Below are 20,270 nucleotides of genomic sequence, written 5' to 3'. Positions count from 1 at the left end.
GCGACCTTTGTCCTGTGGAGAGTTGTTGGGCTCCCTCTGAACCCAGAGAGGTGTGAGGATTTTGTAGCCAGGGTCTGGGCTCTTCCATCTGCTTTTCCTCAAGGCTCTTGATTCCAACCTTTAGGTCTGAGGATCTGGAGGAACATGCGCTAGAAAAGCCCATCCTCTGATGGAAGGGAGAGGGCAGCACTGGGGAGACCCTCACCTTCCGTCTTGATCTTGAGTGCTGTGCGGACCAGGGCGAAGAGCGTGGCATTGAAGGTGACAGTGCCGTCGCTGTTCAGGGGCATGTTCATGCCCACCAGCCGCTGTGCGGGGAGAGGAAGTGGCCCGCTGCCAAGGCGGGACCTGGCCAAGCATGGCAGAGCCCCCCCACCCCTCTGTGAGCCAGGAGGGGCTGGGACCCAGGGGCTGGGGATGCAGGCTCAACAGGACACCCTTCACCAGGGGAGGGCAAGAAGCATTGGGGAAAATGGTTGAGAACTGAGGTCCCCAGGGAGGGATGCGGGGACCCAGGAGATCACTGCCCTAAAATGACTCATCCCATCAGGTCCCTAACCAGCTTCCGGGCCCCACAGTACCTGTGCCTCTTCCTTTTCCAGGGCCAACCCCTCCCTGGCAGCTCTGGTTACCTTACAGGCTACCCGGTGTGGGCAGAACTTCCCGAAGCCCAGAGGGGGCTGGATCCGTCTCAGCAGGGTCACCACATCCAGGTGTTTGATTCTCCCCCTGCAGAAGGACACACAGACTGTCTGCCTGGCAGCCTCCCCTGCCCCAGAACCTCCCTATCCACTCAGAGAACAAACAAAGGGGAAAAGGAGATGGGGGGCCCTTCCTTATTTTCCAACTGTGCTCAGAAAATGGCAGCTGAGCTCCCTTTTTAAAGAAGAGACAATGTTTGGATTCACCACCAGGAATGGGCTCTCTTCTTTTTTGCAGATATGGGACCTGCAGGCCTGAGCTCTGGGCCTCATTTTCCCCATGCTGGGGCCTTCCTTGGGTTTTAGTTAAGCTGATAGGGGACTCATGGGCTATATTAATAGATATAGAGGGTATGGATCAAGGGAGGTGGAAGGCTACTTCCAGAGATTGGTCACTGGGACCATGACCCCAGTATAGGCATAAAGCAGGGCAACCAGAAATGTCAGCAGAAGAGAGGACCCAAGCAAGCCCTGCTGGTATGCGCTGCCTTGAGAAAAGTCGATCTGGGAGGCCCTATTTACCTCCTCTGTTCTCTGATGTGCAGCCATGTGAAAGAGATTATACATATCCTGCCTGTCCCCAGAGGGCAAAGTTTAGGACTTGTGTGTGGCTGCTAGAAGCAAGTACAGTGTCAAGGTCACCAGACAGACCTGCATTGAATCTTGGCTCCATTCTTACTAGGTGGGTGACCCAGGGAAAGTTACTTAACCTCTATGAGCCTCACTTTCTTCATTGGTGAGACAGATGATTAGGGGACCTATGTCACAGGTTTTGAGGAATAAATGAGATAAGGCAAGTAGTGTTTAGCACAGTGCCTCACACATGGGAAACTTCCATTGACTATCAGTTTCTTGCCTTTTAAAAGAGACTTTAAGTATGCTTCCCAAGCTTTCATGTGCATACAAATGCCCTGAGGATCTTGTTAATAACAATGGAGAGTCTGATTCTTCCAACCTGGGTTGGAGCCTGGGGCCCTGCACTTATAACGATAGCGGCTATAGCGGCTGCTGCTGGCCAGCCGACCGCACTTTGTAAGCAGAACCTAGAACGCCTTGTAAGGTCCTGAGTTCTACACTTCTAGAAGTATCCAAGTAGAAGCTGGATGACCATTTCTCAATACAGCCAAGGAGGTTTCTGCCCTGGAAGTCTTGTGGGAGATCTTAGATAAATGAAGGGAGAACTGGAGAGTGACTCCTTACAGGGCACTGAGGCAAGGCCTCAGAGCGAGAGTGGATGGTTTAGGGAGGGACCAGAACAGACCCTACAGACCAAACTCACTTAGCCTCCGGGTCATACTCTGCCCAGATTGCCTTAAATTCATCTAGGTGGTGAGGGCCCAGGATGGACCAGTCCCGTGTGAGGTAGTCAAAGTTGTCCATGATGACAGCCACAAAGAGGTTGATGATCTGTAAGAAGAGAACCAAGGGTTCCCAACCTGGAAAGTCTGGTGAGTTAATGCGGATGGAGTCGGGGAGCTGGTAGGTTGCCACTGGGTGTGGGTCCATAGCCTCTCCCTTCTTCCTTATGCCCTTTGTTCCAGCCTTTCCAAATGACCCACAGTTCCACTCTCAGATAACGCTGCTTCACGCCTTGTGCTTTACTCTGGCACATGCAGTACCCTCTGCCAGGGGTGCCTGGGGCTCATCCTTTAAAACCTGATTCGAGCAACTCTTTGGAAACTCCTCCAGTTCTCTCTGCCTTCCACCCCTACCCCAGAGACAGATGATCTCCCTGCCTTTGTGCCCCCACTGAACCATGCCCCTATCATGGCAATTATCTTTTCTACAGGAATTGTGTGTTCCTTTGAATTGAGAGATTTGTCTACACATGGACCTGCCCAGAACCCTGAGAGCTACTCTAGGGCCAGGACTGTGTCATTAATATTTCTCTCCCCTGCACTGAGCCCAGGGCCTGGCACGTATCAGGTGCTCACCAACTGTTTTGAGTGAATATATGGAAGAAAAAAGAGCAAAGGAGCAAGGAGGGCTCAGTGGAAGGTGCCAGTTCTTTGTCTACCCCATGAACAGACAGTATTCCTGGAATATCGAAACAGCATGATTCTCTATTTTCAGGGTGTCAGCTTCTGCATGATGGGGCAACTTTCTCTTCTGAAGAATAGTTAGGGGCAAACAGCTTTATAGGAAGCTCCTACCTATTTAGGGCAGAGCCTTGTTTAATTCCTTTGATGACTAATTGCTAACCAAAACAGCAAAACCTTTTGGCAACCTTGCAAGAGCATGAAAAAGCACTCATAAAACAAAGCTGAACCCAGAACAACCAGCACGGGGGTCCCTGGGATTGGTCCCTGGAGAGCAGAAGCCAGCCAGCAAGGAGAAGGCAGCTCCCACCTCCTGGGCCCAGCCCTTTCCCTCGCCCAGAGCCCCCACAGGACGTCTCACCAGGAAGGCGCAGAGCATGTAGAAGCTGATGAAGTAGTAATAGGCAAAGTTGGTGCCGCACGTGTACTCCTCACCAGGGACGTAGTCTGACTCCGGGTCGCACAACTTCCCATAGCTGCAGGCCAGCAGGATCTCCTGCCAGGCCTCACCTGTCGCACACCTGGATGAGATAAGCTCCTGTCGGCCTAACCATCTCCAGTGGCCCCTCAGGAGGCCAGAAGCCCCTCAGAGGGACACGGTGTGGACAGATGGCCAGCCTGGGGCTGCTCCACAGGTTCACTGCACAGCCCAGTGTGAACTGGGGCTCAGTTTCCCCTCTGCACTGCAGCTCCACTGCTTTATTCCTCAGGGGGGCACTGCAAGCAGACGCTGAACTAAAGGAAAAGGGTTCTTTGGGTGGAGGGCAAAATCAATCCATGATTTGAGTCATGGGGGGCAGCAGGAACAAAAAGAGAGACCGTGGTGCTGGCCAAAATGAGGCAGGGTCAGAGGTCACCGAGGCCTCCCTGAGCCCTTGGGAGGGACCTTTGACTTCTGTCTCCTGCTTCAGTGGGATGAGATTGGGGCAATAGGCACCACTCCACTCAGGACTGGCTGCACAAGTTGCAGGCCCAGTGCAAAATGAAAATGCAGGGCCACTTGTGCAAAAGTTAACAATTTCAAGACTGTGAGTGAAGGGCCCAGATCACCTGCTCGGGAAGCTGGTCTGCCTCCAGTGCAGAGCAGAGCAGAAGGAGAGCCCTCCGGATGCCTTGCAGGGTAAGCAAAGAGCAGGGACCAATGGCCCTACTGGCAGGGGGTTGGGGAGCGGGTATATGGGGCTCCTGCCTGAAGAGCAGCAACACTGCTTGGGGGAAAGTCTGGAAGTTGTTGTTCCGGTTTATTTGGGTCCCATCCACCATGGCGATCTTTCCGAACATCTGCAAATCACAAAGGGCTCTGACTTTGGAACCCAGAAAAAAGTCTATCTTCAGCTCATCTCCCATTGCCCTCTCTCCACTACCTGCTCCCCACCTTCACCCTAGCTCCCCCCAAATCCCCGTCACTTCAGACCAGATGAAACCTTTCTAGATTGAATGACGTTCTTCCCATCAAGCCAAAGAAAAGTAGGAGAGCTGAACAGTTTTCCTAACAGCAAGCAGATAGAGACTTGTGTTGGGGGATCAGCTCTCAGGTAAGGGTGGCTCTCAGGAGGCCACCATGACCTTCAGCTGTGGCCTTAGAGACCTGACCTGGCCCCTGCTGTCCACCTGTGTGCCAGGGTTTCTCCTGGATTGCTTCCAGGCTTCTAACACTGCAGCCATCTGGGGATAAGCACAACAGCCTCCTTCCTCAGTCTTGCAGCTGACCCCTGGGCTGCCAGTGTGAATGAAAGAGCCCAGGAGGGTGGTGGGTGACACCTGCAGGCTGGCTGGGCCTCTCCATGGTCCACTGGTGCCCCGCTCACACCCCAACTTAGCTAAGATCCCTCCTTCCGCCTGAGCCCACTTGCCTCTCACCTGCATACCGATGACAGCGTAGATGAAGAAGAGCATGACAATGAGCAGAGCCACATACGGCAGGGCCTGGGGGAGAGAAGGGAGAGTCAGTGCCAGGGGGCTCCACTTGCTGGCTCTCCAGCCCTGCCCCCTTTTAGCTCACAGGGGGCTCTGTCTTGCTCCCTCTCCCCAAGCCCCTCTCCCCCAGGGCCCCACCCTGGGCTGAGGCAGATGTCCTCCGGCAGCCTCTCAAGGATAGCGCAGCGACCAGGGTCCCCGTGCAGACACTGCCCTGGCCGGGGCTGGGCGTGAGCACCTGGAAGGACTTGATGAACGTCCACAGCAGGGTGCGCACTCCCTCTGCCCGGCTCAGCAGCTTGACCAGCCTCATGACCCGGAACAGGCGGAAGAAGGCGCTGGAGATGCGGGCGCTCTCATCTGGGTCCTGCGGGGCGGCAGCCCCAGAGATCAGTCTGGGGGCAGCTCCTCAGAAGGGCGAGGGGCAGGGCAGGGTGGGAGGTGCAATGGCAGGCATTGCGCTCTGTGTGTGTGTGTGTGTGTGTGTGTGTGTGTGTGTGTGTTGAGAGATGTTGGAGGGATGCATTCCCACCCCACCTCATGACCCCTGCTGTCTGCTGGCTGTGGACCACCCCCTGGCTCTGAGGCCCGGGGCTCTTCAGCTGGGAGGAGGGGAGGTGCACTTGGAGTGCCAAGCAGTGCAGCGAGCCCATGCTTGGAGCAGCAGCAGGGTTCCACCCCGGGAGGAGGTGAGGCTGCAGCCGGGACCACTGCCTGCCCTTCTGGAGCCTTCTGCCTCACCTCACCTTCTCCTCAAGCTGCCCGAGTTGAATGCCCTGGTGGACCTCTTGGGCCCCCTCCCCTATGTCCTCCCAATGAAAAGGTTTCTAAAAGTTGGGCTGCTCTGTCACCCTAAATCCTGCCAACCCCAGTCCTTTCCCTCCCTCCTGAGGCTGTTTTAAGCTGGGCAAGCCTCTACCCTTTTGCCAGCCTTAGACTCTCGGATAACTCCGGAAGGAGAGAGCCCTCCCTGCCTGGCTTCCTGTATCACCAAACACTTTGCACCCATGAACTGCCACTCAGGTTCTGTCCCAGCTATCACTGTCCTCTCCGGATGCTCCCATCCATCTGCATTGAGGGTGTGGAGAGAACCCTCGCTCTGTTTCCCAGGCTCTGAGACAGCCACTATGTCCATGCAGGCTCTGCTGCCCAGCCGTGCCCCCGCCCTAACCCCAGTGGACCGTTGGGTGGGCCTGCTCCAGGGAAGGCGGCCCTGAGTGCTGGGGCCGCCCCATGCAATCCACGCAGCCGCAGTCAGGCCTAAACATGCAAGCTGCAGGGCAGAGAGCTGGCGGGCAAGCCGGGCAGGCTCATGCAGCCTGGAATTACAACGTTCCCGCAGCCTCCACCCAGGCAATACAGTCCCCCGCTGGAGGCCAGGAAAGTCTGTGGAGAGAAGAGACGAAGGGAGGGGAAAGAGAAGAGAGAGAAGAGGAGGGACACGGTGGGAGGGAGTCGAGGAGAGGTGTCAGAAGGGACAGATACACCGAAGAGTTAGAGAAATAGAGAGGCAGGGGAAGAAGACCCCAGATGGTGGTCATTCAGGGGACAGGGGTGGGTGGGAGTGAGGATGAAGCTCTATTGGGGACAGTGAGGCAGGCAGCTGGGGATAAGGGAGCAAGAAGGGAGGGAAGACCGGACACACTTGGCCCTTTCTCGTCTCTAAGGAGCAGCTACATGGACAAGGGGCTCTGGTTCTTCCTGTGTGTCTGGGTTATGGGATGCTGGTGGCAACTCTGGCACATTGCAGGGTATCTGCCTCATCGAACATTGTACATGGATCCACCCCCCCATCTTCTTGAGGCCAAGGATGCTGCCTGTCCTCAGGCCACGGAGGCCCTTGTGGAAGTCTCATCCTCCAGGTGCAGAGTGCACCTTGCCTCTCAGCCACATTGCCTGAGAAGCCCTTGGGCTGGAGCCCTGGGCTTGGAGAAGTCTGCTGTTTCATCTTCCAGTTATCCATCTGCAGGTGCACTAGTCCCCAGCCTGCTTGTTTCTTCAGCCAAACAACTTTCTCTTGGGCGACCTTTCTCTGGACCACTGGTTCTCAACCCTGGCTGCACATCAGAATCACAGGAGAACTTTAGGTATCTATATATACTTGGTCCCCACCCAGGCCAATTAAGTCAGCCTCTCCGGGCTGGGGCCTGGCTACGGAATTTAAAAATACATCCCAGGGATGACAACCGATGTTCTAATCCTACACTGTCCGATATGGCAGCCTCCAGGCACATGTGCCTATTTGAATGACAATGAGAATTCATTAAGTAAAATTAGAAATTCAGTTCCTCAATTACACCAACCCCATTTCAAGGGATCAATAGCCACATGTGGCTAGCGCCTGCCACAACAGACAAAGCAGAACATTTCTGTCATCGCAGAAAGCTCTAAATGACCAGTACTGCCCTAGACCTTTCCCCAGTTTGTGCTTCAGGAATGCAAATCAATTTAAATACAGCCTCAAGCCGACTTGACAGTTAAGGAACATCTGCTGCTCCTAAAGATCACATAATGACCAATGACACCCCTTCCCCCAATCCTCCATCACTTAAGAAACTGGTTTGATATATCTAGGCCTCCCCTACTTGGACTCAAACTTCAAGAAGTAACTGAATTTTATTTTGGATTGTTTATTTGGGCTGTTTAGGGCCCTCTCCTTTGTGCTGGTGAGGAGAGCTGTTCTTGGAGCATAGGGCCTTTTGGGATGCTATTTCCCAGCAAAAACTGAGCATGGAGAGAAATATACAACACACACACACACACACACACGCACGCACGCACACACAGACACACATACAGGTTTTGCCCGGAGCCCACCAGGCCACTCCTTGGCTCCGCCCCTCAGGGGTCCTGAGCATATGGAGTTCTGTCTGTCACTGTCTGTCACTGCTCCCTGCCAGGGATCAGCCTTTGGGAGCCTCAGGCCAGGGCTCCTCACACACTCCAGACTTTTCTTCAGCTGTTCTCCTCACCCCCGCCCCCTTTCAGCTGTCTCTAGTGCTAACCCCCTCTCTGCAGCCATAAGGTATACCCCATGGGCTGGCATAGTCTCAAGTGCTTTTGTTGAGCAGTGAGAAGTTGAAGGACACCCCACATTGGGAAGAGCACCTTCCCCTTCCACCCCCCACCCAGGGCTTTGTGGCTGGTCCACACCTGGGGCGCCCAGTACCCATACCAGCCACCGCCTCAGGTAGAGGCCTGCCATGACCAGTGCAGTTAGGGTGACTCAGAAAGATGCATGCTATTCTCCTTCCTCCCCCTCCTCCATCTTTCCTCCTCCTCTCTCCCTTCTGCCCCTCCCAGTCCTAAGAGGCCTCTCAGTGCTCTGCCTGTCTTGTGAATTTCAGCCCCTACCTCTTGGATCGCCTCCATCCTGTCCCCTGCTCCCCTCCTTCATTCCACAGCTTCACATCCTCAGCAAGGCTGCCCCTGGAGGCCTCAACTTCTAAGATATTGGACGTGGACAACTCTGGCCAAAATCTCCTCTCTGCCCCCTTTCGCTCCCCCTCACAATACCCATCCGGCTGCTATTTCTTGTTATACCTCCAGGACCTCATCCTTTCCATCCAGTCTCTTGGTCCAGTTCTTGGGACCACCTGCTTCCCTGCTCAGCCTGGGCTCCAGGACCTGCCCTTCTGACAATATCCTGGCTTCCACTGAGATGCTCCATCCGATGTGCTGTCCTTGAGATCTGACCTCTTTCCTTGGGCTCCAGGGCTGCCAAGCATTAACTCAGGGTAAATCCAAGCTGACTGGGGTGCCTGCCCCACTGCTGCATGGCAACCCTGTCACTCTTCCGGTAGATTCATTCACCACATCATCTGTTCTTCAAGAGTCAACTCATGCCCTCCTGCCCACTGTCCCCCTTTAGCAGAGGACTCTGCCTTCACCTTTCAGACACTCTATGGCCATCCCTTAGGAACACGCTGCTTCTCCCCTCCCCTACCTCCTCGCCTCTTTCCCTTCACAGTTCACATTTCTCATCACTTCTTTCTTACACTGTTTATTTTACCAGTGTTCTGAATCATGTCTTTTTCTACCCCCTCTGAAACTCTATTTCCTCAGTGATTGCTTCTCTCATATCATGAATCTCTTCTCTGCACTGTTTCCAATATAGTTCCCTATTTCCCTAAAGCAAATCTATATCTTGAATCTCCCATTCTCCAATAACTACCTTTCATCAAATATCTCATAAGAGCTGTTTACTGTACTCACTGCCTTATTTTTCTCACACTCTAGTCGCTGCTCATTTCTTTGCAATCAACTTAAGCCCCATGATCTTCATCACCTCGGAGCTCCCTGATGGCTTCCTAATTGCTGAACCTCACTTGACTGATCTCTGTGGGAATCTCAACTCCTTTACAGTCATCTCGTCCCACCCAAGCCACCCACCATCACCCTCCAGTCATCAGTGTCCAGCCCATGTTTATGGGGCACCCACCATGCACCTGCTCAGAGAGATACGAAGCTCCTCTCCTGGATTTCCAACTTCTTTCCACACATTTCGGCTCATATAACCCTCCCACTCTCAACAGTACTGAAAAAATTATAGTGAATGTGTTCCCCAAGTCCTGTTTCTCTTCTGGGTTTCCTGTTTCTGTTAACAGCTCAATACTTGGAGTCACCTGGACACCTTCTTTCCTCCTGCCCCCTGTCCAACACTCAGCAAATCCTGTTGGCTCCCCTCAAGGTCTCTGAGCTTTTCTCTTCCTCTACCACAATCTGAGCCCCAACTCTCATTGCTTTATGCCCATTTGTTCTGACTCCGTCTTGCTACCATGGATGAACTGCTTGTTTTCTTAAGCCCTGCCCCTTCCCCTGGGAACTGGGTCCTGAGCCCTCTCATGTATTTAAGAACTTTGCTCCTTCAGTTGTCCCCCTGCTACCAGATATTTGCAAGAGCCCAAGGATATGCCATAATTTGTCTCATTTTCAAGAAAATTCTCATTGACCCCACATCCTCCTCTAGCTTCTACCCTATTTCTCTTAGTAGCAAAACACCTCAAAAGAGGTGCCCATATTCATGGTCTTCACTTCGGTCCTCATTCTACTCCAAACATGTGTTTCTCCCCATAGTTCCAAGAAAGCTGCTCTTGTCAAGGTCGCCAGTGACCTCCTTGTTGCCAGATCCAAGTCTGTGCTTATTCTCATCTTTCTTGACCTTTCAGCACTGCTCAACACAGTTCGTCACTCAGCCGTCTTAAAACTTGATTTCGGGACACCACCCTCTTTTGGTTCCCCTGCCTCAGTGGTCAACTCATTCTCAGTCTCACTCCTTGATCCTCTTCTAATACTGGAGTGCTCTGGAGCTCAGTCTTTGGACCTTTACTCTCTAAATACCCCTTCCCTTCCTAAGTAATCTCACCATTCCCGTGACTTGAAATATCTTTATATTACAGAGACTCAGATTTATATCTCCAATTTCACCACACCTCTGGACTCCAGACTCGTAAATCTGACTGCCTACCTGGAGTTCCCACTTGGATGTCAGTAAGCATCTCAAGTTGAGAGGCTTGCTAGACCAGATGCTCCATACCTGCTCTCCAGCAGTTTCTACATCTCTGTAAATGGAAGCTCAGTTGCTTAGGCAAAAGTGCTTGCAGTTATGCTTGACTTGTTTTCTCTCACCTTAAATTAAGTTCAACAGCAAATATTGTCAGCTCAATTATCAAAATAGACTCAGAAGCTGCCCACTTCTCGCCACCTCCAGAGATGGCAGTGCAGCCACTTTCACCTCTCATCTGGACTATTGCAGTGGCCTCCTGATTGGTTTCCCTGGGTCAGCCCTGGTATCTCCTGCAGCTAGTTTTCAACATAGCAACCAGAGTGATCTTTTTAAGTCCATTAGATCAGGCTTAAACTCTCCAAATATCTCACATCTCTCTCAGGATAAAAACCAAGATCGTAACCACGGCCTTCAAGGGCCTAGGTGATCCGGCCCCTGCTTCTCTCTCTCTGACCTCATCTCTACCATTCTTCACTCTATCTACAAGGGCTTCTTGTTCTTTCCCAAGCTCACCAAACATGTTCCCACCTCAGGGCCCTCATACCCATGCTTTCTCCCTGCAACTCGTCCCCCAGTGCTTGCACGGCTCACTCCCTTGCTTTATTCAGGTTTCTGCTCAAATGTCATCTTGTTGGAGGCTTTTCTTGACACCACTCCCCTGTTCCCTTTCACTATAAGTCTTTAATCTGCTTTTTTTTTTTCATAAAATATACTTGATATCACTTGCCATCATACAGACCTATTTGTTTATTGTTTGCCTAATGGCCAGGTCTCTGACACCAAAAGCCATACCAGGTACATGGGAGGGCCTCAACAAATATTGGAGGAGTAATTGAATAATCAGCTCCCTAACTTGGCCCTCTATGTTTAGTCATGCTCACCTCCTGCCCCTCACCTCCAGCTTAACTTTGTAGAAGTATTGCTCTAATCCTTTCACTATAAAACAAACCTTCGGTGACTTGCCTGCTACATAAAGTTCAAGCCCCACCCTCCCCCACACTTATCTCTCCAGTCTTACTTCCCTTTCTGCCCTCTGCAAGCACATATGCTTCTGCTAAACCAGACCACTCAGCTTGCCCTGAACTCTCCTTTCGTGTCCTACTCTGTGCCTCTCCTACAGTCACCTTGCTCTCCTCCTCCAACTGCGATCACTTCCTCCCTTTCCTTCAGGACCCAGTGCAGAGTCACCACCTCCACGAAGCCTTTCCAGACCACCCTACTCAGAGGTGACCTCTCCATCCCTTCAACCACTACAGCTCTGGCCTGGGGCAGTCTGCTACACTCCTTATGTCCACCTGATATCTGCATTATCTGTCTACCCTGCAGAATTGTAAACTCCTTGAAGGCAAAAACCACAACATGTGATTTCCATCTTTATAACCCCCAGGGTGCAACCCCCAGTTTCACATGCAGTGGGTACCCCCACAAATATCTGTGTAATGAGTGGTTCTGCGTGCCTGATACTCACGTCAATCTCGCTGAGGATGACGTCAATGATGCTGCCAACGACAATCAAGAAGTCAAACACATTCCAGGGGTCTCCAAAATAGCCCTGGGAAGGAAAGAGATGGGAGAACGAAGGGTAAACTGTGGGCAGAGGGGCGCTGTGGCCAGCAGAGGGCAGTGGTCTCTGCCTGAGGTAATGCAGAGCTGCTGAGGCCAGGGCCAAGGTGGGGTGCCCGTGGCCTCACTTCCGTTGGTGCTCCAGTGTGACACCCCCTCCCCATCACATATCTTCCTCCTTTTGGATCTTTATGTCCCTCTCTCCAGAGCACAGACTGGTAGAAGGGGAAGGGAAGAGTTGTTGGGACTTGGGTTTTGGGGTCTTGATCTAGGTTGGGGAACTCTTTCATTCCCTGCCCTTCACCCCCGACTTTAAGCTTTGTCTGGGCCTGACAGTGCAGAACTGGCAGGAGGTGGCTGGGCTTGGCCGGGAAAGTGGGAGTGAGCTTGGGAACCAAAGAAACAGGATGAGACATCCTCTACTCATGGCCCTGAGCCTATTTTTCAGAATTTATGGAGTGGCAGGAGAATGTAAGACAGGTCAATAAAGGGGCAGGGAAGAGGTGCCCAGCATCTAGTCTGTCATCAGTCCATTGTGAGCCCCTGATGATTTTGCCCACCCTGTATCTGAAGGTGGAAGTAGACAATGGGGTGATAAAGTTGGAGCAGAAGTGCATGAAGGGGCTTCCGGTAGGATGAGTGTTCCATGAGAAGCCTCTGACCCCACCAGGCCCTGGTTTCCCTCTCTGCATCTCATCTTGCCCTGTGACCTCAGCACTTACCCTGGCCTTGAAGGCCATGAGCTTGAGGATCATCTCCAAGGTGAAGATGATGGTGAAGGCCACGTTGAGGATGTCTGAGATGTGGTTCATCTCTTCTGACTGGTTGTAGTGCTGCAGAAGGGACAGGAGAGAGGTGGGTGGGGGCTGGGGGCAGGCTTTCCCATCCTGCAGACTCATTCCCAGAGCCCCCTATTCCTCCTGGGCTGCCCCCAACCCTCCTCCTTGGCCTCCATGCCCAACCTTTTCAGCTCAGAAAATGAAGACCCCACTTTAGCAATCACCTGAATCCCATCCACTCTTATGGGCACTCTCCCTTTTCCTTTTACCCTATAAGATGTAATGAAAAAAGGAGGAGCAGCTCTGATTCTGACTCTTGCTGGGTGGGTTTATTTGCAATCTGTGTGGGGATGACTCAAGAAGGGAGTCCCCCTGGCAGGGCTCTGTGACAGGCCCCACTCATGATTTTGGCACAGGACTAGCAGAGAAGACCCCTGGGTTCTAGAGCTGGAATTATCTCTGACTACTGGTGAGATGCTGAGCTCACCAAGCTCACTGTGTCTGCACACAGCCCACTGTGATGTTGAGACAGTTGAAAGCAATAACTTTGGCCCCCTTGCCCCAACAAAAAGACCCTCCTCAAATCCATTTCTTTATACATTTTCCAAGGAATCTCATATACTTTTTAGAAAGCTGATGAAATCCCACCTCTTCCAAAAACCTTCCCAGGTAGCTCAGAAGGATCTGATAGGTGTCTCCATCCCACCTTGTCTTAGCAGGACTCTCCTGATTCTGCCCCCCCAGCCCTGTCCCAAACATGGGCCATTGCCCGTGAGCTGCACAATCTGGGCCTGCTGGCTCCGGGGTTCCCCTTCTGTATCCTTATGACCTGACCATGCATGGTCACGTCGCTGGTATGTCCTGGACTCCTAGGGGCAGGGAATCTAGATGTGCATTTCTATTTATTAGGGCTTAAGGGGGCAGATGCTTAATCAAGGCTTGATAATAATGCTGCTGATTGTGATATTGTCTGTAAAGTGTGCTCAACTCCTAAGGGAGACACCTGTTCTGTGAATACTAAACCCGTTTTTCTTATGAACTGAGCCAAGATTCCAAACAACTCATCGCTCCAACCAGACGGGCAACAGCAAGAGAAGAACAGAGAAAGCACTTCCACCTCCTTCTCCCACAACCATCTCCTGTTTACAGAATTGCCACAGCCATTTGTATGCACAAATTACCTCCTTAAGAAACCGTAAGTGCCTGGCAGACAAGGCCCAGGTCCACTTCACATCAGTGTCCCGCACAGCACATCACCACTCAGTGCACGGCACTGAGCAAGCTGGGGAAATGTCTATTGGGAGGACCTGGATTGGAACCCCGCCCTTACCTGCATGCCCAGGCAGATGGTGTTGAGCATAATGAGGGCAAACATCAGGTATTCGAAGTAGGAGGAGGTGACGACGTACCACACCTTGTACTGGTATGGGTTTTTGGGGATGTAGCACCTCAGTGGGCGGGCCTTCAGGGCGTACTGTACACATTGGCGCTGAGGCACAAGGCGAGGGGGTACGTCAGCATCAAGGGGCCCTGGGCACCCCCTCCCCATCCACCCCCACATTGGAGGGTATGCAAGCCAGGAGCAGCTGTGGCCAGGAGCTTGTGCTGAGATTCTGCTGGACTATTTAGGGGAAGAGTCCTATTGGGCTCTGAGCCCAAAGACCCGCCTCGGGCTCCCCTTGAGTTATCACAGCCCAATCCTAACATAGCTCTAGCCCAACCCAGTAGCTCTGAAGGGTTTCCTATCTCTGAGCATCACGGGGGAACCATTAGAAGACCCTCCAGCCCACCAGCTTGTACTGTGGCAGGTTGGGGATGGGATGGGGTGGACGGAGGTTAGGGCTGGGCATCAACTGAAGGCTCTGGGGCCACCCCCAAACCCAAGGCTCTCTTCACTGGCCAGAGCCTAGGACTTGGGTTTGGAGGAGGGCTGCTGGAGCCCTGCCCTCCATCTCCCACAGGCGGCCCAGGCACCTGGTTTTTGTCCAGCTCGCAGTTCTTGTACTCAGTCTCCCCCTGCTCCTGGAAGGTGACGATAACGAAGCCCACAAAGATGTTCATCATGAAGAAGGCGATGAGGATGATATAGATGATGAAGAAGATAGCCATCTCCACTCGGTTGTTGTAGATGGGGCCTGTGTCCTCACTGTTTGTGTCTATGGCTTTGTACAGTAGCCTTGGGGTGGGCAGGGGAGAGAGGATGGGCTGGGATGGTGGGAAAGGGCCAGGCCAGGGAGGGTGGGTTTTATCCCACAGGCCATGAGGAGCCAAAGGAACTTTCTGAGCATTCTAGCAATCAGAAAGAAGGAATTAATTCCAAGAAGAGGGGAACAGATCCTGGGATGCCCCTCTCTTTCCATGGGGTGCCCCATCTATCTCTAATCAATCAGTAGGGCTCCCCTTGTGGGTTGAGAGATATACAAATATGGGGGGACTGGGTACATTTGGTCAGAGACCCTTGGTCAAGCTCACTTTGGAATGACAGTCAGCGTGCCAGCCTTGCAAACCATCTGGGAGTTGGTGGGATTTGTTGAGCACCTGCCACGGGCCTGGCATGGCGTTGGGTGCAATAGGATTGCAGAAGGGCAAGCGAGCTCCCTGGCACAGCCCCCACCATGCCCATGTTGAACCCAGACCCCAGCCCTCACTCACTGAGGCCATCCCTCAAAGGTGGAGACTGTGAAGAGTGACATCATGGCCGAGAGCACGTTGTCAAAGTGGAAGTCGTTGTGAATCCACTGCCGGGGACGCAGCTCTATCTGGGTGGGGTCCCCATCCTTGTACACGTAGTAATAGCCCCTGATGCACGGAAGCCCAGTCACCCCCTGTGCGTGACTGGGCTGCAGCCTCCCCACCCTCATCCTATGGACCTGGCAGCGAGGGTGCAGGGAAGTGAAGGTCCAGATCTGGGACCGAAGGGGACTGCTGGGCATGCCCTCCCCATGGTTACCCAAGGGAAGGGCTTCTCTGAACATCCCTCTTGGGACAAATGGCTCAGGGTCCCCAGTTCCCCCCAGCCTGAAGGGTCATGCCACCCCTTAGCACAAGGCCCCCGACTGGTGGTCCCTTCCACAGCATACCTGCACTCCTTCTCTGTCATCTTGGATAAGTCGTTGCAGCTGAAGAACTTCCCCTGAGTTCAGGAGAAGGAGGAAGAGAATGAGGGAGGGAGATGCACTGTCATGGAAACAGGCTTAAATGTGGGCTATGGAAATGAACGGTGGGAAGGAGAAGGGCCGGCAGGACAGCAGAAAGCAGGGGCCTGTCCTCCTCTCCAGCAGGGCCACCTAACCCTTGCAGCAGGGCCCCAGGATAGTTTTTCTCCTTTCTGGAGCTCCCAGCAGCCTCACCCACAGGCTTCCCCACCTGGCCTAGATGCTGCCAAGGCTGAGAATTTAGTTCCTTAGACGAGCATATTTGCTGAGTGCTCCAGGCCGGGCTGTGGGGATGGAAACAGGAACACAGCTTGTCCCCTGCTCTTCCCCCAGGGGCTGCGGCCTCTGAGCCCCCTCATCACCTCCACCGCCGCAAGAAGCCCTCTGGGGACCTCCCCACTACAGGGCAAGGAAGAGGGGATGCCCCACTCCTACCTTCCTTCTCCAATCAGAGGTGAAGTTGGGGGGTGGCCCATGGGGCTGCTGCGGGACTGAGCTACAGACAGTTCAGCTGAGCCTCAGCAACTCATGGAGAGAGCTGGAGGGACCCAGCACCCCACTTCCCCCAGGCCTGGGCAGACAGGCTCTGTGCTGCCCTACACTGATTTCAGCCTTTTTATCTACGTCACGTACTGGGCACCCCCAAAAGATTTTGTTTGAACAAAGGGAGTTGATTGCTAGGTCTCAACATGGCTAAATTAAGTTGGAAACCCATGGATTCTGTTTCCTCAAAGGTCCAGAGAGAGAAGATGCCTTAGCCAAGGACACAGGACTAGTTGAAGGCATGGCTGAGACCCCCGCCCACCTGTCCCCTACCCCCCAGTTTTTGGCTGTTCCTGCCACATCCCCCCTGAATGGTTGCTTAGCCAGAGGGGTGAAGGGAGGCAGGTGACATTGGGAGAGGATACAGTAGCCACCGGGTAGGTTTCTGGGCACTTGAAATGAAACACCCTGTTTAAGACAGAAAGCAAATTTAAACTCTTCAATGTACTATAGAATACATGGGACAAGTTTCCAAAAGGTAAACTGTTTTGTAAAATGCCAATTGTAACTGACAATTTACTATTGTCTTGAGTGGACAGGAGCTGGGGGTCTTTGGATAAGAGAATAAAACCCAGAGGGGGTCCGGGTGTTGAAGGGCAATTGCTCTTGCCTGGGGGGTCCCGGGGTCCCAGGCCTGACAGAGGAGGCCGGGGAGGGGCAGCCTGGAGTTTATGGCCACAGGCAGCCGGAGGCCCTTCCACTCCCCAGGGCAGTGACCAACAAGCCCAGCCCCCCACAGGAGGCCCACCCCCGCTGCCTCCCAGAGCTGCTTCCTGGCCACAAGGAAAGGACTCGTTCAGTTTGCTTTGTAACCACCTCATCCCTAGCACAGGGCCTAGCCCAGGGAAAATGCCCCAAAAATGTTTCCTGAATGAACGAATGATTGGAAGATGATGTTATCGTGTGTCTAAGACTGAGGCTACAGAATCGTGATTTTTAAAGATCGTGCTTTGGGGACAGGAGGAGAATGGAGGTCATGAAGGAAAGTATCAAGGCTATAAGAGGGATACCCAGGTACTCAGGTATCACTTTCTGTGCCCTGCAGATGAGCTAAGAGCCAGGGGCATCCAGAAATCAGAGCTCAGCAGGAGGAGACACGCTTGTAGGACTGATTCCTAGGGGGTAGTGAATAATTGTGTTTTCCTGGGAAAGTGGGGATGGAATGAAGTGGGTTCCCAGACACCAAACAGACCCCAACCCAGGAGCGTGGTATGCAGAAGCCCAGCTGCACTGATGGAAGAGGAGGAGATTTTGGACAGGCCGGGTAGGATGGAGGAGTGGGAGAGGATGACAATGGGAAAGGAGGTGACTACAGGGCCTGTCATGCTGGCAACACACTGACGGGGGGAACAGGTGAGTGTAGGGGACACTTGGGGACACTTGGGGAGGGGGCCTCATCCTCAAGGAGAAGGTGTAAAGAACCAGAGAGAAAGCAGGTCCAATGGTGATGGCAGCCAGGTGGAGAGGCCCGGGACCCCTGCAGGGCCCACGGGGCAGCCCTCTGGTGGAACAGAGAGCTCCCTATGGGCAGCTCCCCCACAGCAGTGCTGGCAGGATGAGGGGAGCACAGGGGCTGGGAGTTAGCATCACCTGGAAAACCAGACCTAGACCTGGGGTACCTTAGCCCCAAACTCGATGCATCCAAGGACATCTGACCCCACAAGTTGGTGCTCCCTTTGCTTAGAGGAGGAAACCGGTTCTCGCCTCAGCCTGGGGCTGGGCTCTAAGCTGGGGAAGCCACCGAGGTCGGGGGTGGGGCTCACCTTGAAGAGCTGGACGCCGATACAAGCGAACATGAACTGCAGGAGGGTGGTGACCAGGACAATGTTGCCGATGGTGCGGATGGCCACGAACACGCACTGTACCACATGCTGAAGAAGGGAGGGAGGGGCCAATGGGGGAGGGTGGGTCCGCGCCCCCCCACCCAAGGGGACCCGCAGAGTGCAAGCCTTGCTGCCTCTCAGCTCCGGGAAGGGAGGAAGAGGGTCATGGGGAAGCACGGCTCCCCCAGCCTCATCCTCGCCCCCAGTTTGGCTGCATGCAGGATGGGTGCCCAGCTCTTGGTGGGCTGAGATTTCTGGAGTCAGTTCCATGGCAGCCCCTCTCTCCCCTCTCCCGGGGACCCTGCCCCAGCTCCTCTCTCACCTTCAACCCCTTGGCTCTGTTGATGGCTCGGAGGGGTCGGAGCACCCTCAGCACCCTCAGGATCTTCACCACGGAGATGGTGCTGGACCTGCGGGGAGGCGGTGGAGGGGCAGGTGCAGGGGGTAGAACGGAGCACTCGGCCCACCGCTGCCTCCCAGTCTCCACACAGGCCGCCTTTCTGCCTGAAAGCACTCGCCTGTTCCCCCACCCATTCCCCTACCACCAGAGCAAAGCTGCCTCCTGCATCAGCAAGGCAAGACGTGCAGCAGAATAAGGGCTTCCTCGATGGGTGGGTGCAGACGCTGTCTCCCCCATCAGATTGGGAGCTGCCCAAAGGCAGGGCTGTGCTCCCCGTGGCCAGCCGTGGGTCCCCTCGTGGTGTCCAGGTCGGGGAGCATTGTTGCTGCAGCCTGGCTCTGAGAACCCAAGTGTCCCTCCCTGCCTCAGTGAGCCTGAGAGATCCTCCTCTAGCAGCAATGAATGGAGAATGGGACTCCCACCCTAAGGCCCCGGCAGGGAGTGGAGGGGCCTGTGTGCCCGGGGCCAGGCCCTGCCACTGCTCACTCAAGCCCCATGGAGATGAGGGACACGGCCACCACCACCAGGTCCAGGATGTTGAAGTAGTTCCGGCAGAAGGAGCCCTTGTGCAGGAAGGCACCGTAGGTCGTCATCTGCGGGGAGAGAAGCAGCACCCTGGGCAGGGAGGAGCTTGGGGAACAGTCCTGTCCCCGCCAAAGAAGGCTTTCTCAAGGGAGCACTCGCCTCAGCCTGCTCAGGAGGAGCATTTATGGAGGCAAAGAGCCTGCTAGGAGCTCTCTCTATTTCACTCAACACCTTACTGTGTCCCTGCTCACAGTGCAGGGAGCCCCAGGCCTCCTGCTCATGTCTGCAGGACACGATAAAATTCCTCCTCCTCCCTGGAAACCTCTGCCTTTAGGATTTCTAAGTCAGCTTGAACAACCCTCTCAAGGACTTGAAGACCTTTGCCCGACCCCTGAGCCCTCTCTCTTCCCTCTGCATCCCCTTTCTAACACCCCTACCTCCTCCCCACCCCCCACATATTCATTCTTGCTCACTCTTCAGCTTCCTTCATAGTTTCTCCAATAACCTTCTAGCCTTTGCAAAATGCCCTTAAAGTTTGAGAGGGTTGAAGGCCGTTCCTGGTATTTGAGGCCCCATAGGATTTCATCTCAACTTCTCTTCCCAGCCTCAATGCCCAGGCCTCCCCTAGATATCCCAGCCCAAAGGGCCACCTTCTCCTCTTTGAACAGGTCCCATTAATGCACTTGCTGTTGTTCTGTCTGCCGGGACTGACCCTGCTATCTCTCTCTAATGAAATCCCACCCAGTTGCTCTAAGGCCACCACCTTCACCTCGGGGAAGCCTCCATCTCCACCTGCTCAACTCCTTCCAGAATCGAGGCTCTGAACTAAGGGATAGTCCCAGTTTCATATGACAGCCTGCTCTGGGCCTGTCCCTCATGCACAGTTACCCTCTCCTCTCCTCGTTTGTGAACCTGAAGGCTGGGGCTCGGGTGTTTCAGTTTAAGACAGGTCCCTGTCTGCCATCCAGAGCCTCTAGGATGGCTTGAACCCAGGTGCCCACCACGAGAACAGGTGAGCAGTGATGTGCTGTAGATGAGGAGCAGGGGGCACGTGAGCAGGCAGGGCCTCTGGAACCCACCCCAGGGCAACTGGCACTTCTCCGGGAGGGAGGGGCCTTTCCAGTCATTAATAATGAAGATCTAGGAACAAATCATGGCTCCTCTGGGCTACTGTTGAGTTATTCTGCTTTGAATATGGAAGAAAATGTCTAAGGCTCCACAGACCTGGACTGTGCTCTGCCGAGAGGAGGGCAGGCCCCAGGGGGGTTCTGCATTACCTGCCCGTCCATTCACCTGCTCTCCCACTTCTCCCAGTCTGT

The 20,270-nt window shown here is 53.9% G+C and overlaps 1 protein-coding gene across 1 annotated transcript in view; it reads right to left on the bottom strand.

Moving 5' to 3' along the window:
- Positions 1-20,270, bottom strand: part of CACNA1S (calcium voltage-gated channel subunit alpha1 S) — a 69,041-nt gene that overhangs the window by 7,438 nt on the left and 41,333 nt on the right. Inside the window, exons 20-36 of the mRNA XM_037812241.1 lie at positions 18,913-19,019; positions 18,349-18,436; positions 17,967-18,074; positions 15,586-15,638; positions 15,158-15,304; positions 14,480-14,681; positions 13,836-13,994; positions 12,449-12,559; positions 11,632-11,715; positions 5,987-6,043; positions 4,896-5,024; positions 4,601-4,666; positions 3,930-4,021; positions 3,102-3,261; positions 1,981-2,108; positions 633-729; positions 206-308 (exon numbers count right to left, since the gene is read on the bottom strand). Coding sequence (XP_037668169.1) covers positions 206-308; positions 633-729; positions 1,981-2,108; positions 3,102-3,261; positions 3,930-4,021; positions 4,601-4,666; positions 4,896-5,024; positions 5,987-6,043; positions 11,632-11,715; positions 12,449-12,559; positions 13,836-13,994; positions 14,480-14,681; positions 15,158-15,304; positions 15,586-15,638; positions 17,967-18,074; positions 18,349-18,436; positions 18,913-19,019 — 1,891 coding nt within the window. The remainder of the gene's footprint in view (positions 1-205; positions 309-632; positions 730-1,980; positions 2,109-3,101; positions 3,262-3,929; positions 4,022-4,600; positions 4,667-4,895; positions 5,025-5,986; positions 6,044-11,631; positions 11,716-12,448; positions 12,560-13,835; positions 13,995-14,479; positions 14,682-15,157; positions 15,305-15,585; positions 15,639-17,966; positions 18,075-18,348; positions 18,437-18,912; positions 19,020-20,270) is intronic.

Source organism: Choloepus didactylus, chromosome 2 (assembly GCF_015220235.1).
Source record: "Choloepus didactylus isolate mChoDid1 chromosome 2, mChoDid1.pri, whole genome shotgun sequence".
NCBI classification, from domain to species: Eukaryota; Metazoa; Chordata; class Mammalia; order Pilosa; family Megalonychidae; genus Choloepus; species Choloepus didactylus.
This window is presented reverse-complemented; position numbering and strand designations above follow the sequence as displayed.